This window comes from Hypanus sabinus, chromosome 27, assembly GCF_030144855.1.
Source record: "Hypanus sabinus isolate sHypSab1 chromosome 27, sHypSab1.hap1, whole genome shotgun sequence".
Lineage (NCBI taxonomy): Eukaryota > Metazoa > Chordata > Chondrichthyes > Myliobatiformes > Dasyatidae > Hypanus > Hypanus sabinus.
This window is the reverse complement of record NC_082732.1, coordinates 25,436,826-25,455,411: the sequence shown is the minus strand read 5'-3', so window position 1 is coordinate 25,455,411 and position 18,586 is coordinate 25,436,826. Positions and strand designations below refer to the sequence as shown.

Below are 18,586 nucleotides of genomic sequence, written 5' to 3'. Positions count from 1 at the left end.
GTTAAGGACTGAGAGAGAGTGCTTTTATAAATAAGAATTTGGATTGAGCAGAATTTCAAAGGGGAATCAGCAGTTTATTTCAGTGTAAATGTAGTTAACCGTAGCTTTATACGGGAAACAAGGTGGCAGCCACAGGGTGGATTAAGTATTAATTATGTTTTAACTTTGGTTGAATCACTAACATTAATCTTTCAATAGCATTTTGTCAGAAATTAAAAATAGATGACACGTATCCAAGATGAGTTTGCAGTCAAGACAAATATTACAGAGCTAAATAGGTCTGTCTCTATTGATAATGATAACAAAATGGATATGTTAGTTATCAATTGAATGAAACCCAACACGTATCTTGGTCAAATAAAACATAATATAAAAATAAATCTCTGAATCAGTATCAATTAAGAAGAAACATGCTTAACTATGGAATTCTTGTTCCTTATAACAGTGTTTAACAGAGTTGGAAATATTTTAGTGAGGACTTCCTCTGCTGATCTAACAAAACTGCAGATATTGTTAATTGGGCCCAGGGAGAATCCTCTACACAAACAGCTTACATTTGCATGTTGCAGAGATTTCTTTATCAACCAGGAATTAGCTGGCATAGTTTTATTCGTACGCCATCATATAGTCGTTGTGAGCTTACAGAGAACATTTCAATGGCAAGCAACACATACAAAATACCGGGAGGAACTCAGCAGGCCAGGCAGCATCTTTGGAAAAAAGTACAGTCAATCTTTTGGCCCAATGCTGCCTGGCCTGCCGAGTTCCTCCCGGTATTTTGTGTGTGTTGTTCGAATTTCCAGCACTCTACAACCAGAAGGTGGCACAAGGAAATGTACTATTTTTTCAATATGGTCACATAGTGCCAACATTGAAGGCTTTCAGACTGGTCAAGACATGGAAATCTCCCTTCATTTTGATCAGTAACACATTTCCAGCCAGAAACTTTGCAGTTGACTGACAATTATACTCACCCTACCCATACATGTTTGTAAATATATCAAGAGAAGATTGATATTTTGTGATGATGTGAAGATGTGGCCTTTAAGCTTGGTGAAAATGGATGGCTAATGAAGCCACTGCAAAGTCAAGCAGCAAGTGATGTACATCTGTTGAATCACAAAAATCAGACACAATGAAAGAAAGTAAGCAAGACTTTTTTTTCCCAAAAGAATTCAGACACTCCAGTTTTTCTTGTCACTATCATTGATGACAGCTTTTTAATTCCATATTTTATCAGTTTGAATTCCCCAGCTCACATCTCCAGATCTTTAGTCTGGGCCCCTAGGTTACAAATCCAGTGATTATTCTATGATTTCAGGGCCCAAGGGCTGAAAGCCCTTTGGATTTGCTTACTGGAACCTTCTGTACTTTGTTACTTTTTCAAAGTAAATCTTCGTTAACATGCTGCAGATTTCCATGATATTTGCAGTCAAAGGAAGCATATTCTGGTACTAAGGCCTTCAGTTACAGATTAAAGGTGTACGGATGTTTTAAAAACCACAGCTTCATCTCATTGACTCGAGAAGACAAAAGGAATGGTGGATAATATTCCCACACTTTCAGCATGCATTATAATTTTAACATTGAATGACAGCAGATATACTGACACAGAGACTGCTTGGATCACCCATTATCACTGGGGCATCTTGTTCAGATGTGACAGGGTTGAATATAGATCAAAACAACCTCACAAACATCGGATAATTTACATCTTAATTGGGAGAGCTCATACAGACCGGTCAAGCAATCTGATATGATTGTATCTTACAGATAACATCCCAGGTTTCTCCATCACAGGTATGTTCAGGTTCACCAAAAGCAATAGCACAGTGGTTTAAATCGGAGTCCTCAAATTGATTCCGCACCCCGTGACATAAGACCATAAGACAAAGGAGCAGAATTGGGCCATTTGGCCCATTGAGTCTGGTCCACATCTCTGTTCTAAAAGCACGATCCTCTAGTCTGAGGCTGTGCCCTCTGTTATTAGACTCTTCCAGCATAGGAAACATCCTCTTCATATCCACTCTATCAAGGCCTTTCAATATTCGATAGGTTTCAATGAGGTCACCCCCTCATTCTTCTGAATTCTAGTGAATACAGTCCCAGAGCCAACAAACATTCTTTATAGGACAAAACTCATCAATCATGAAAGCATTTCTGTAAACTTCCTTTGAGCCCTCTGCAGGGCACATCCTTTCTAAGACAAGAGGCCTAAAACTGCTTACAACACTGCAAGTGAAACCTCACCAGTGCTTTAAAAAGCTTCAACATTACATCCTGGCTTTCATATTCTAGGTCAGCCATGTGTAAGGAATCCCCTCTTATCTCCATCCTTACTCAGCAAATAATTAACAATGAGCAACAATTGGAAGAAACAGTGAAATCAGCAAGGACACAATATGTTCTCTAGGTGGGGCTATCACTGAGAGCTGAAGAACAAAGCTGCCAGGGTATATTTGTGGCAAAATGCAGTGGAGGGCAAAATTCTACTCTGACCTTTTCCTCACTGACTAGTTATTGATAGAAGTGCTAATCCTTGTGGATCGCATTGACACATATGCATTGTGATATGTGACAACACAATCATGCTAAACGAGATTGACTCGGAACAAAGCTGGCAGTTCAAAAGTAGGAATCATCATGTAGGACCATCAGCAGCAGAAATGTAGAAACCACAATCTCGTAATGTTACTAACAACGAGGAATGCCAAGCGCATTCTGGGATCAGTACCAGCTGAGCAAAGAAACTGAGCTGCCTGTTGGTGAGACTACGCATGGCATGAACAAGACACAACTGAGTAATTCCTCAATTGACCATGGCTGTACAATGCCACATCTAGCCATGAATGGTGATTGACAATTAGATAAAAAGAGAAGGACATTCCAAAAGTATCTATCCTCAGCAAAAACAAGTGAGCATTAAAGGTCCATTACAGCTTCACAGAAGCAAGAATTCAGAAATTCAAATCACCTTGTGACATAAGGAAATGAAATATTGGACGCAGCAAAGATAAGCTCCAGAATTAGCTGCTTTAACTCAAACCAAGCTGGTTTACAACACTTACAGTTACAACACTGGCTCCTACCAACATTGTAATTACCCAGGCACTGGAGATCATATTAAGAAAAACACTGAACAAATCCAGTCCAGCTAGATTACAAACCACAAATTAACTCCCAATTAACAGAAAGTATTGGAAGGTGGCAACATCTATCCCCTTCTGTTACAATATCTCCTCAAACCCAGTGTGGGTTATACCAGTCCACTCCACTCTAGGGCTCACTACAGCCTTAGTTCACAGAACTATATTGTGAAATGCAAGTGATTGCCCTTGACATAAAGGTAGCATCTATGTGTGGTATTAAAGGGACCCAGAAGAAACTAAAGTCAATGGATATCAGAGAAAACACTCCAATAATTAAACAAAGGAGGATGGTTTTCAATCATCCCAGCACTACGACATCACTGCAGAAGTTTCTTTGGGCATTATGTTTGGCCTAATGACCTTCAACTGTTTTTCCAATGACTTTCTTTCCATTACCAGAAGTAGCATTGTGGAACCATCAGCAAACAATGTTCAATCCCATTCACAACCACACTTTTAACAAGTCCTTGATAACATTCAGGCGTGGCCAGATAACACTCACACTCAAAGTGGCGGGATATCATTTCCTGATGTTCAGTGCCAGTATCATCACCGAGGCCCACTGTCAACATTCTGCTTGTTACTCTTAATGAGGCCATCTGTATAATACTGTATCTATAAATGCTGATGATTTGCCCAACACCCCAAAGCCCTTTCACTATCTACGAGGCACATGGCTGGAGTATGATGGAATACTCTTGGCTTCCCTGGATGAGTGCAAGACTCAGGAAATTTGATACATACACAACAACGTAGCCTGACTGATTGGCAACACATTTTCCGCTATAAACATTCAAACCTTTCACCTTCAGGAAGGCATAACCGCATTGTGTGCTATCTGCAAAATGCATTGAGGTTCCTTGGCCCAAAACTCTTACTCCCGTGACCTCTGGTACCATGGAGGACCTGCCTGAGGTTTCCACTGCAAATTGCAGAGCATACCAAACTGCAAATCTATTGCTGCTCCTTCAGCGCTTGAGTCTAAATTCTTAAACTTAGTTCCCAACATTTTGGGAATTCCTTCATCAGAAAGACTACACTAGTTCAAGAGTTTGGCTTACCTTAACAAGTTAGTAACTGACAGTAAATACTGACATAACATCTTGAAAAAAGGAAATTATTATAAATAAAACAAGCCATTGTTCAGTCTTCAATGTGTATCAGAATTCTCTGTCATACAACAAGATAATGATGATCCATTCACTCAAGGAAAGCTCATAAAATTTAACATAGAACATAGAACAGTACAGCACAGGAAGAAGCCCCTTGGCCCACAATGTTGCACCAAACCAGCTAAAAAGCAAATCACAAACACCTAAGTACTAATCCCTCCTACCAACACCATGTCCATATTCCTCTATCTTCCTTACACCTATGCATCTCCCTAAACGTCTCTTAAAAGCCTCTAATGTGCTTGCCTCCACCTCCATACCAGGCAGTGCATTCCAGGCATCCACCACTCAAGTAAAAAAAAACTTACCCCTCACATCCCCTTTGAACTTACCCCCTCTCACCTTCAATGTATGCCCTCTGGTATTAGACATTTCAACCTGGGAAACAGAAACTCCCTGTCTACTCTATCTGTGCCTCTCATTTTTGCACAATTATTTCTCTCTTTTTTTCAGAATGAGGTACTTATTGGTTTTTATTCTACTTACCAAAAATAAGCAACATATAAAGGATTGAAATAGTTTTCAATCTATTAAAATAAGAAACAAAAGTTAAGCGAATATATAGGCTCTTTACAGTCTGAGAAGTTCAATGTATAATCCTTATTCCTAATGAGGTCAGATGAAAAGTGATAGAACATATTATCCCTGAGAGATTGTTGAACCAGTTTCTTCATGTGTACATTTCAATTCAGGCAAGTGTATTTACTTGTGAGCCTGAAAATTAGTCGAGGATTGTCTACACTGAAAACCCATCAGTTTTTCACTTGCACTGATGTGAAATCATTGAATTCTTCCTGGACAGGAACTGGAGATTTTGTATAGATTCTGGGTCCAAAACAGCAGTGGAAACCTGTAAAATTTCACATTTATTACAAAATAGAATTTTCAATTTATTACCAATAATATTTTTACAAAATAGAACTTTGTGCTCATCCTAGTTACCACTCTTAAGTTATAATTAAAATTGTCATTGGCAGGAGCAGAACAATACTTGAAGATAATCAGTCTACAGGAGAAGTAGATTTCAATCCCGGATCTAACTTTGAAAAAGTAATTAGAACAATGGAATTAGTTGAGCTATTAATCATCCAATTATCAGAAACTCAGAAATAAGCTTTTATTTCCTCCTGTAGCCAATGGGAATCTTTAAATACAGCCAGCTCTTCACCCACTTTCTTCACTTGCTTCAGTTTCTCATTTAATTTACATTTATGAATCTAAAAGCCATGTGACAGTAAGAATAAATGATTCTTTCAAAGCCTTTGTTCTCACCTTGATTTTGCTCCCTACAGGGCATATATCGTACAAGCACCAAACCGACTAACAGCACCACCACCACCATGAGGACAAATATGAAAAATAAGTTGACTTGCTCTGAAAATAAAGAGAAAAAAGCAACATGACATGAAAGGATGGTGTTTGATTTCAACATTTCAAAACATTCATTATTAATGCCACTGAGGCAATAAACATTGAAATTTTGCTTACCACATTGGGTTGAAGCATCATAGCACAGAAAAAGGCTCTGTACCCATACCATATTTTGCCATCCAGACTAATCTCATTTGTTTGAATAACATCTATATACTTCTATGTGTTGCCTGCCCCGTCTTAAAAATAATGATTGTATCTGACCCAGTGATGTAGGGACTAGCACAACCCTATTACAGTGCTAGTGACTCAGGATCAACTCCACTGCTATCTGTATGTTCTCCTCATGACCACATGTTCTCCAGTTTTCACCCACATTCCGAAGGCCTACACTTTAGTACGTTAATTGGTCACTTTGGTGTACTTGGGCTGTGCAGGTCTTTGAGCCAGAAGGCCTTTTATTATGCTGTATTTCTAAATAAAGAAATAACTGAATAAAATAGGCTGGCAGCAAGTTCCAGACACCACTCTCTTCATATCTGTGTTAAAAAAATTTCTCCTTAAATCCATTTTAAAGCTCCTTCCTTTCAGCCTGAACTTATGCTCCCTTGTTTGTGCTATCCTATCATGGGGAAAAATACTGTAAATCTACCCTTTCAATGTGTCATGTAATTTTATTTACCTCCATCAGACTATCTCAGCCTACTTTACTCCAGGGGAAAAAATATCCCAACCTATCTAATCTCTCCCTATTACTAAAGACCCCCAAGCCAGGGAGTATCTTGGTCAACATCCTCTGCACACTTTCCATTGCAATCACGTCTTTCTCCTGGAGTGGCAATCAGAACTGCATCTCATACTCCAAGACCAGCTTAACCGGTGTTTCGTAAATTTGCAACATAATGTCCCGATTTTTATATTTTGTGCCCTAAAGCACTCCATAAACCTCCTTCACTACCCCATACAATGCTTTCAGGAAACTATGAACTTGAAGGCCAAGAACCCTGCGCTCATTAACGTTCCTCAGTGCTCTGCCATTTACACTCATGTCCTACCCCGACCTGATTTCCCCAAAAAGTGCACCTCGCACTTGTTGGGATTAAACTCCACCCATGTGCTGTAGACTTTGGCAATAATCTTATTTTCTGTAACACCACCAACTATTGTGTCATACCAACATACTCCCTACATTTTTGTCTAAGTCGTTAAGTCTCGATAGACCATGGGTTTGCACCTTGGAAAGTTTCCAGGCTGCAAGCCTGGGCAAGGTTTTTTTTTAAAAATGGAAAAAAGGCAGTTGCCCAAGCTGCAAGTCTCCCCTCTCTACGCCACTAATGTTGTCCAAGGGAAGGGCATTAGGACCCATACAGCTCGGCACTGGTGACATTGCAGAGCAATATGTGGTTAAGTGCCTTGCTCAAGGACACACATGCAAGCCTCAGCCAAGGCTCGAACCAGTGACCTTCAGATCACTAGACGAATGCCTTAACCACTTGGCCATGCGCCAACACGGTTAATATGTATCACAAATGGTATGGGTCACAAATACTGAACGTGTGGTCACATTGAAAGGCCTAGGTAATTGCAGAATGGTAGAATTTATACGTCAAAGGAGGAGCAATCACCCTAGTGTATCCATGCCTTTCAAAACAGAGTGTTACATGAATTAATCCCACCTCCCAGCTCTTTCCCACATTTTGCTTCAATACCTTCGGTTCTTTGTGACATGGTAAAAAAAGACATGATGGGAAATAGTGTTTAAGGACAAGTTATTAAATCTTACTTGGCAATGTTACTGAATTATCTGCTGTCGTTGAAACAACTGTTGTCATTTTTAGCAATGTCATACTCTCTGTGGTCTCAGGGGTAGAGAGCCTCTCTTTGCTGGTGGTGGTTGGATTAGACTCAAATGAACCACATACTGAATCCTTCTTTGCTGATCCGTGCTGAAATGTCTCATTGCACCTGCGCAAAAGTGAAAATGCATCTAGTCTGTGAATGGATGAATGATCTTTATTGTCATTATACATAGGTACAATGAAACTCTGTTTGGCTTCCTCTCAGGCAATTAAATAAAGCGGTAGATAAAAACAAGACAGTAACAGAAAAACAGTATTAAATAGATAAGTAGCAGAAAATAAGTTGCAGCAGCACCAGAATATCACATTAATGCACAAAGTGCTGTCAGTGCAAGTATTTGAGTACGCATGGCTAATTGATGAGATTTGAAGCTATGTGCTTCCGATGTGTAATGCATTTAAAAAACGTTACTTCAAAAGGTTCAGAGTTTCATTTATTATCAAGGTATGTATGCAGTATACAACTCTGAGATTTGTCTTCTCCAGATAGCCATGAGACAAAGAAAACCATGGAAGTCGTTCAAAGAAAAATATCAAATCCCCCACCCCCACACAAAAAAAACTTACGAATTGCACCGTTAAATTGTGAAAAGGCAAAAAGATCTATGATAAACATCGTATTGACGGTGACAAAAGGTTAATCATGTCACTGCAACCTGTGACTAAAGGTATAAAACTATAAAACATTAAAATAACGTAAGGTCAGAGTGCCCACACTGTCGCTGACCAGTTACTTTCCTATCATAGAATCAAACAGGAATGTCATATTAGACATGTTGAGAGCTGCCATTTCTATTCAGTTCTCTCTATCAAATATGAGTGAGAAAATCGACTTAAAAACCTAACACTTTCCAAAATGATACATTAACATACATACATACATAGTGAGGCGACCAGAACTGGACACAGTACTCCAAGTGTGGCCTAACCAGAGTTTTATAGAGTTGCATCATTACCCTGCGACACTTAAACTCTATCCCTTGACTTATGAAAGCTAACACTCCATAAGCTTTAACTACCCTATCTACCTATGAGGCAACTTTCAGGGGATCTGTGGACACGTACCCCCAGATCCCTCTGCTCCTCCACACTTCCAAGTACCCTGCCATTTACTTTGTACTCTGCCTTGGAGTTTGTCCTTCCAAAGTGTATCACCTGACACTTCTCTGGGTTGAACTTCATCTGCCACTTCTCAGCCCACTTCGGCATCCTATCAATGTCTCCCTGCAATCAGTGACAATGTTGGTCCTTTAACATCCAAATGTATCTGTTGCATTGGCTTTCTCTTCACAGGATCTAGTTTCTGCACTGAGCAAGAGGAAAGGGCAACCCTGCACCCATATGAAAGGACATAGAACACACACAAAATGCTGGAGGAACTCAGCAAGCCAGGCAGTGTCTATGGAAAAAAGTACAGTCGACGTTTCCGCCGAAACCCTTCAGCAGGGCTGGAGAAAAAAAAGCTGAGGAGTAGATTTGAAAGGTTGAGAGAGAAACACCAGGTGGTAGGTGAAACATGGAGGGGGAGGGATGAAGTAAAGAGCTATGAAGTTCATAGGTGAAAAGGACAGAAGGCCATGGAAGAAAGAAAAAAGGGGGAGGGACACCAGAAGGAAGTGATAGGCAGGAGATAAGGTGAGGGAGGGAAAAGGAGATACAAAATGGTAAAGTGGGTGGCATTACCAGAAGTTTAAGAAATTGATGCTCATGCCATCAGGTTGGAGGCTACACAAAGGGAATGCAAGGTGTTGTTCCTCCAACCAATGTGTGGCCTCATCACAACAGTGGAGGAGGCCTGCTGAGTTAGAAACATAGAAAACCTACAGCACAGTACAGGCCCTTCAGCCCACAAAGCTGTGCTGAACATGTCCCTACCTTAGAAATTATTAGGCTTACCCATAGCCCTCTATTTTTCTAAGCTCCATGTACCTATCCAAAAGTCTCTTAAAAAACCCTATCGTATCCACCCCCACCACCGTTGCCGGCAGCCCATTCCACTTACTCACCACTCTTTGTGTAAAAAACTTACCCTTGACATCTCCTCTGTCCCTACTCTCCAGCACCTTAAACCTGTGTCCTCTTGTGGCAAGCATTTCAGCCCTAGGAAAAAGCCTCTGACTATCCACACGATCAATGCCTCTCATTATCTTACACACCTCTATCAAGGGTCACCTCTCACCCTTCGTCACTCCAAGGAGAAATGGCCGAGTTCGCTCAATCTATTCTCATAAGGCAAGCTTCCAAATCCAGGCAACATCCTTGTAAATCTCCTCTGTACCTTTTCTATGGCTTCCACATCCTTCCTGTAGTGAGGCGACCAGAACTGAGCACAGTACTCCAAGTGGGGTCTGACCAGGGTCCTATATAGCTGCAACATTACCTCTTGGCTCCTAAACTCAATCCCACAATTGAAGGCCAATACACCGTATGCCTTCTTAACCACAGAGTCAATCTACGCAGCTGCTTTGAGTGTCCTTTGGACTTGGACCCCAAGATCCCTCTGATCCTCCACACTGCCAAGAGTCTTACCATTAATACTATATTCTGCCGTCATATTTCCTCCAGCATTTTGTGTGTGTTGCTCAAATTTCCAGCATCGGCTGACTTTCTCTTGTTTGTGAAGGACACACCATTGTATCGGACTGCTCAATTCTAGGATTAGGCTGTTTATTTATTATTTTCTTTGCAGTTTTAACAATTAATTATCTGTTTGTATTTTATATAATAACTTTCTACAACTGATTGCTTACAATGATTCCTAGTGGTTACAGTGTGCATATAACAATTTAATATGCCTCTAGCGGCTATACAGAGTGTAACTGTGGATGCTTCTTTGTTCTGCATTGTGAATAAGTATTTTTTCATTGATTACTTTTAATCTATAGATTGGAAAGGACTTTTCCCGTATCTCAGTAGTATAAAATAGCTGTTTGTACTTATTTAAGCAACACACACAACGTGCTGGAGTAACTCAGTGGGACAGGCACCATTTATGGAAAAGAGTACAGACATTTTGAGCCGAGACCCTTCACCAGGACTGGGAAGAAAAGATGAGGAGGCAGAGTTAGAAACTGGGGCAGGGGAGGGAGAACCACAAGGTAACAGGATAAACTGGGAAAGGGGGGGAGGGTTGAAGTAAAGATCTGGGAAGTTGATTAGTGAAAAAGAAACAGGGCTGGAGAAGGGGAAATTTGATAGGAGAGGACAGAGGCCATGGAAGAAGGAAAAGGGGGAGGAGCACCAGAGAGAGGTGATAGGTGGGTAAGGAGATAAGGTGAAAGAATGGAATGGGGAATGGTGAAGGAGGGGAGGGGGGAGTTTTACCAGAAGTTCAAGAAATCAATGCTCATGCCATCAGGTTGGAGCCTACCCAGATAGAACTCAAGGAGTTGCTCCTCCCGGTGTGGCCTCTTGTATCTTGGGGAGTCCCGACACAGATTGGGAGACTGCTTTGCCGAGCATCCACAGTTTCACCGCCAGAAAAAGCCGGATCTCCCAGTGGCCATCCAGTTTAATTCCACTTCCCATTCCAACACATCAGTCTATGGCCTCCTCTACTGTCACCTTATCTCTTTCTTTTTCAATCTTTTTATTATTATTAATAATATGAACAAAATACAATTGATATATTGGTAATGGGATTACAAACATACACATTTCCATTGCACATGAAAGAATACATAAGCAATAATTACAGTATAAATGAGTATTCCCAAATCATGAATGATACAGTATATATATGAACAAGGTAAATCTAGGTATATCATAATATATAATATAAAAAAAACAGAAAAAAGAAAAAAAATATTATGCAAAAAAAACTAAACTAATAATCTAATAGCCAATAAAGAAAAAAAAGCAAAAAAAGAAAAAGAGAGAAAGAAAAACTGGAAAAAGAAAGAAAAAAAAAGGGCTGTTTATAATATCTCACAAGAATATATAATCACCAGTGTCGTCAACTCTGATCCTGTCAACATATATAAGATTAAAGCTGGAAAATCAAATAGGCTTGAAACAGGGTCATATTACATCATATGAAAATATTGAATAAATGGTCTCCATATCTTTTCAAATTTATTAGAAGTATCAAATACATTACTTCTAATTTTTTCTAAATTTAAACATAACATAGTTTGAGAAAACCAATGAAATACAGTGGGAGGATTAATTTCCTTCCAATTCAGCAGAATAAATCTTCTAGCCATTAGAGTAAGAAATGCAATCATTCGACAGGCAGAAGAAGATAAATGAAGTGAGTCCATCATTGGTAAACCAAAAATTGCGGTAATAGGATGGGGTTGTAAATCGATGTTCAATACCGCAGAAATAATATCAAAAATATCTTTCCAATATTTTTTCAAAAGCGGACATGACCAGAACATATGAGTTAAAGACGCTATTTCAGATTGACATCTATCACAAATAGGATTTATATAAGAATAAAAATGAGCTAATTTATCCTTGGACATATGTACGACCTTAAATTATATTAATGAATGTTTGGCACATATAGATGATGTATTAACTAATTGAAGAATTCTATCCCAATTCTCAATAGGAATAATAAGATTAAGCTCTCTTTCCCAATCATTTTTTGTCTTATAAAGGGGCTCTGAACATATCTTCATAATTATATTATAAAGTTTTGATATAAGCCCTTTTTGAAAAGGGTTTAATTCAAACAAACTCTCCAAAATATCTGAAGACACAAAATTTGAAAAAGTAGGAAGTACAGTACTTAAGAAATGCCTAATCTGTAAATATCTAAAAAAATGAAATCTAGGCAAATTATATTTATTAGATAATTGCTCAAAAGACATAAAACAATTGTCTAAAAATAAATCAGAAAATCGTAGTAATCCCTTAGTTTTCCAAGCCGAATAAGCTTGGTCTATAATCGAAGGGTGGAAAAAACAATTAGATACAATAGGAATATTTAAAATGAACTGAGTCAACCGGAAAAATTTCCAAAATTGAAACCATATACGTAAAGTATGTTTAACTATCGGGTTGTCAATTCGTTTCGGCAATTTAGCGAGAGCAAAAGGAAGAGAAGTCCCTAAAATAGAACCCAGAGCATAACCTGGTATTGATTTAATTTCCAAACTCACCCAATGAGGGCTAAAAGATCCATCCCAGTCTTTCAACCAACATAAGAAATATCTAATATTAACTGTTGTCACCTTATCTCCTTGCCTGCCTATCACCTCCCTCTGGTGCTCCTCTCCTTTTTCCTTCTTCTATGGCCTTCTGCCCTCTCCTATCAGACTCTCTCTTTCTCTAGCCCTGTATCTCTTTCACCAATCAACTTCCCAGCTCTTTACTTCACCCCTCCTCCTCATTTCACCCATCACCTTGTGGTTCTTCCTCCCCTCCTCCCACTTTCTTACTCTGGCTCCACATCTTTATTTCCAGTCCTGCTGAAGGGTCTCGGCCCGAAACGTTAACTGTACTCTTTTCCATAGATGCTGCCTGGCCTGCTGAGTTCCTCCAGTGTTTTGTTGCTTGGATTTCCAGCATCCGCAGATGTTCACTTTCCTTGTCCTGTCACTGAAAGTTTAAGTTTTTTTCTGTTCTATCAACTCTTAATAAAACGATCTTGAAGCAACATGTTTTGTGCCTCGTTCCTGACTTCTTAAAAAAAAAACTTCGGATTAAAACACCAAAATCTATCAACGCTGCAGGGAATTGAATATAAACTCATTCCAAGTTACAGCTACCTTGTCCAAGGTTTGCATGATTTGGTTCCTCTTTCGTCTGAATAAGATCCTTCTGGACATGGTTCACAAGTAGAGATGTCACCTACAAATTGAACAGTATAAATGAAACTAGTCAGTTAGCTGAAGAGATCATGGTAACCGTAAACAGATAATTTTATAGCCACAAGTAAGCAAATCTACTCTCATCAAAAAATCTGCAAAGAACTTTTCATTCTGAAGAACTACGTAGTTAAATCTTTACCTACACAGGATTTTACTTACACGGAAGCCTCACCACAGAACCAGTTGTAAAGTGGTTGGCTTACATCTCACCCAAGGAAACAAGGTTGTCGTTTTTTTGAGGTCTGTTAGCTCAGCCCAAGAACAACGCACATAGTAACAGCCAGATAACATTCAAGCTTGGGCCTTTGTGTCTCAGATTGTAACCTTCTTCAAAAAGAAAACATCTAACCCCCTACCCTTGACATTCGATGGTGTTCCCTCCCATCAACATCCACTTGAGCAACCACAACAGAAAATCAAAGTAACTAACACAAAGTGCTGGAGGAACTCAGCAGCATCTGTGGAGGAGAATGAAGAGTTAATGTTCTGGGCTGAGACCCTTTATCAGGACTGGAAAGGAAGGGGGAAGAGGGCAGAATATGAAGTTGGATGGAGCTGGAAGTCTACAAGCCAGAAGGTGATTGGTGAAGCTGGGTGAGGAGAAAGATAGATGGCAGGAGGAGAGTAGGTGAAGTGAGAAGCTGGGAGGTGATAGGTGGAAGAAGTAAAGGACTGAAGAAGAAGGAATCTGATAAGAAGGGAGACTGGACAATGGGAGAAAGGGATGGAGGAAGGGGAAGGTGAAGAGAAGGGGTAAGAGGGGAGCCAGAATAGGGAATGGGAAAACAGGGAAGGGGGTGGCAGGAGAAATGACTAGAAGTTAGAGAAATTGACGCTCATACCATCGGGTTGGAGGCTACCCAGACAGAATATGAGGTGTTGCTCCTTCAACCTGAGAGCGACCTCATCACGGCGGTATAGGAGGCTATGGATCGACATGTAAGAATGCAAATAGTGGAATTAAAATGGTTTTCCAGTGGGAAATCCTGCCTGTTGCGGATGGAGCAAAGGTGCTTGGAAAAGCAGTCCCCCAATCTATATCGGGCCTCATTGGGAATACTGGATACAGATGATTTCGACAGACCCACAGGTGAAGTGCTGGCTATCAGAAGATATGCCACTCACTTCTTGATACTTTTCCACCATGTCAAGAATGTGGTATAACACTCATTTGCTGGATGAATGTAGCTTCAATAAATCTGAAGAAAGTCAGCTTCATCCAGCACAATGCAGCCTCTTTGACCAGCAAACCACTGATTACGCTAACAATTCATTCCTGCCATCACCAGGACACAGTGACTTCAGTGTTTACCATCTACAAAAAAGCACTTTATCTATTGCAACAGCACTTCCCAAAAGCATGACCTCTACTGCCCAGAAGGGTAAAGAAGGCAGCCACATAGGAGGTTCTGCCTCGAAGTCGAGCTCTGCCTTGAGTTGGAAATATTTCCCTGAGGCTACATCCTGAAGCCATGGTCAAGCCACAGCATAGGAGTATCTTCACCATCAGGTTTCCAGTGATTCAAGACATTGGCTCACTGCTACCTTTGCAAGAGCAATTAGACTAATGAGGGATGGGCAACAACTGCTGCTGTTGCCAGTGGTTCCCAGATCACACAAACAAAGGAAATTCACCGTAATGTTATCTTGAACTGTTTGTTGAAATAGGCCAAGTGGGACTAGCACAGATGGGCATCTTGGTTGGAATAGACAAGCTGGGCTGATGGGCCTGTTTTCATGCAGCATTACACTATGGCTCCACAAATGTTTATAGTTTTGTACCTGGTTTTAATTGCTCTCCTTTGTCACATATCTTGAAACATTTTCCATTCCCATCTGAAGAGTAACCTGGCCGACAGGTGCATTTGGTATTGGCTGTGCTGCTGCATTTATGTTCAATTTGAAAACCATGTTCTGGATTGGAAACAGGAAGCATTTCATAAAATGATCTGTTATAACAAAGTGACCAGCACACATTTTGCATGCTACGGTTTTTAAATAATAATTAGAAACACACTACAACACACACTTATTGGCAGTCAACAACCTTCTGTAAAGAAAGAGACATCACATTTGTAATTTCTTCCAGGTAAGGGATTTTTGATGACATCTCCGGAAGTATGAAGAAATCTTATGGGATCCCACTCTGAATGATGAGTGGGAACTTGAAATGAGTTTCCAATTACCTTAGTTAATAAGCTTAAAAGCAAAAAGCAGACTGGCCATTTGAAATTAAAATAGTGAAGACATGAGAGTTAACATTAATTTCCACTTTTGGCAACATCACTAATTCTGTTACTTTCTCCACTGGCTTCCTCATCACAATGCCCATCCTTTGCCCTTAATAAAAGCTTTGTTAGTGTCACTAAATCAAAGACGCTCCCCTGCCATTCATCCAGCCTTTCCTTGTCATCTTTATCTGAAGTGATGCAAAGATCAGAGGTGCAGAAAGACTTAGGAATCCTTGTGCAAGACTCCCAGAAGGTTAACTTATAGGTCGAGTCTGTGGTAAAGAAGGCAAATGCAACGTTGGCATTTATTTCAAGGGGAATAGAATATAAAAGCAAGGAGATAATGCAGAGCCTTTATAAGACACAAGTCAGGCTGCACTTAAGAGTATTGTCAACAGTTTTGGGTCCCATATCTGAGGAAGGATGTTTCGTCATTGGAGACTGTCCAGAGGAGGTTCATGATGGTGATTCCGGGAATGAAGGGGTTAAGATATGAGGAGCGATTGTAGTCACTGGAATTTAGAAGAATTTAGCCAGAGAGTAGGAAATATGTGGAGTGCTCTGCCACAGACTGCAGTGGAGGCCAAGTCTGTGGGTCTATTTAAGGCAGAAGTTGACCATTTCCTGATCGGTCAGGGCATCAAAAGATATGGCAAGAAGGCAGGTGTACGGGGTTGACTGGTATCCAGGATCAGCCATGATGGAATGGCAGAGCAGGCTCGATGGGCTGAATGGCCTAATTCTGCTCCTATGTCTTATGGTCTAAGTGGACATGTGGCACATGTCTATGACCAAGTAAATGACTGGAAAATGTAATCTCAGAATATTAAATGAATATTTAAATAAAAAAATAAATGCAGATACTGGAATTGGGCATCACAGTGATACAGTGGTTAGCACAACACTTTACCATACAGACGACCCAAATTCATTTCCTGCCGCTGCATGTAAGGAATTTGTACGTTCTCCCCATGACCATCCTAGTTTCCTTGGGATGTTCTGGTTTCCTCCCACAGTCCAAAGACTGTTTTTAGGTTAATTGGTCATTGTAAATTGTCCCGTGATTAGGCTAGGGTTAAATCGGGGGATTGCTGGGCAGCACAGTTCGAAGGGCCAGATCTGTATCCCAATAAATAGATAACTAAATACATTTTTAAAAACCTAAGAATCTAAGATGCAGAAAAGAAAGGACATGAAAGAAGAGAAGGCCCATGAGTGCATGAGCTAAGCTGAAGAATGGGATCTGGTTTGATGCAAGAACCAAAAGTTGAACACTGTCAATGTTGGAAAGTCACTCTGTGTGCAATTTCATGTGATTAAATTAAAAAGTCAATAATTGAGTAATTGTTCTACATAATCCAATTTCAACAGAAAGTAAAACCAAAATTACCATTACGTTCTAAAGCCCATTCAGAAAAACAAAACAAACTACATTTTTTTTCATCAAGCTTAATCATAAATTGCATTTCCCCTCTTATCTTAAGCTATTTGCATAAGGAGGAAATATGCCTATCTCCTCAAAAACCCCTTGCACATCACATTACTTGGGAATCCCACAAGTTCTGACACGCGAGCCTACTAATGAAATCGAGTAGGGAAACTGAGCAGACAGGAAACATCCTTTAAAAAAAAGTTTGCCATCTCAGCAACATTTCTGCTGCCTCAGGTGTTCTCTGCGAGAGGCATTGGGTGGGTTCCAGTCACTGTGCAGATGACAGGGGAGAGGGTTGGGAAGGGTCTTAGAATAATTTTCTAAATCTCCAGCCACAAATTCAAGAGCAGTTACCTAAACACATTGAGGTTAACTGGATGATGACATCAGCAGCCTTGGCTGTACTGGAAATTCCCAGTCCACAGCCTTCCTTGGTTTTTACAGAACTTTTCACCAATGGATAAATGCCATAGAAACATAGAAATCCCACAGCAGAATACATACCCATCAGCCTACAAAGTTGTGCCAAATGTGTCCCTACATTAGAAATTACTAGGCTTACCCATAGCCCTCTATTTTTCCAAGCTCCATTTACCTATCCCCAAAAGTCTCTTAAAAGACCCTATCGCATCCGCCTCCACCACCATTGCCAGCAGCCCATTCCATGCACCCACCACTCTGAGTAAAAAACTTACCCCTGACATCTCCTCTGTACCTACTCCCCAGCACCTTAAACCTGTGTCCTCTTGTGGCAACCATTTCAGCCCTGGGAAAAAGCCTCTGACTATCCACACGATCAATGTCCCTCATCATCTTATACACCCCTATCATGTCACCTCTCATCCTCCGTTGCTCCAAGGAGAAAAGGCCAAGTTCACTCAACCTGTTTTCATAAGGCATGCTGCCCAATCCAGTCCAATACATCCTTGTAAATCTTCTCTACACCCTTTCTATGGCTTCCACATCCTTCCTGCAGTGAGCCGACCAGAAATGAGCACAGTATGTCATACCGGAAAGTCTAGTTGACACAGGATAGTCCAACAATTTAAGGCCGCTGAGAATCTTCGTCCCAACCTGGGATTTGTGGGACAGTTTTGTATCTACACAGAGAGTGGTAGTTGTTTGGAAGGTGAGAGAGGAAGCAGATACTATGGTTGTGTTCCAGAAGCTTCTGGGTAGCCACATAAAGTACTCAGAGAATAGAGGAAGACAGATCATGTGCAGGCAGTTAAAATGTATGATAAATTTCCTCCTGCACCATTAGGAGCATCAGGTGACAACTGTGCTGTTTCTTTAGTGTTTGTCTTTTTTACAAGCCACTGCTAGCTTAACACACAACCCAGCATGGGTGGAACTCGTGCACGGAGCTGGCTGGATTCGAACCCAAGAAGAAAGGACTGATTAAATTTGGCCTCAAGCTCTTTGTGGCTGAAGGGCAAGTTCCTGCTGCTGCACTGTTCTACTCTTATAGGTTCTCACCCTCACTACATCACACACTATTTCCAATCAATGCCTGTCACTAACCACTGGTCCCAGTCCCACACTGTGGC

General features: G+C 40.4%; 1 protein-coding gene across 2 annotated transcripts in view; it reads right to left on the bottom strand.

Moving 5' to 3' along the window:
- Positions 1-814: 814 nt before the first annotated feature.
- The window catches only part of LOC132382126 (tumor necrosis factor receptor superfamily member 5-like), a 36,823-nt gene continuing 19,051 nt past the window's right edge, over positions 815-18,586 (bottom strand). For both annotated transcript variants that reach the window (XM_059952013.1, XM_059952014.1), the window contains exons 3-7: positions 15,156-15,287; positions 13,272-13,353; positions 7,476-7,657; positions 5,594-5,695; positions 815-5,171 (exon numbers count right to left, since the gene is read on the bottom strand). In XM_059952013.1, the coding sequence (XP_059807996.1) occupies positions 5,074-5,171; positions 5,594-5,695; positions 7,476-7,657; positions 13,272-13,353; positions 15,156-15,287 (596 nt within the window). In that variant the 3' untranslated portion in view covers positions 815-5,073. The remainder of the gene's footprint in view (positions 5,172-5,593; positions 5,696-7,475; positions 7,658-13,271; positions 13,354-15,155; positions 15,288-18,586) is intronic.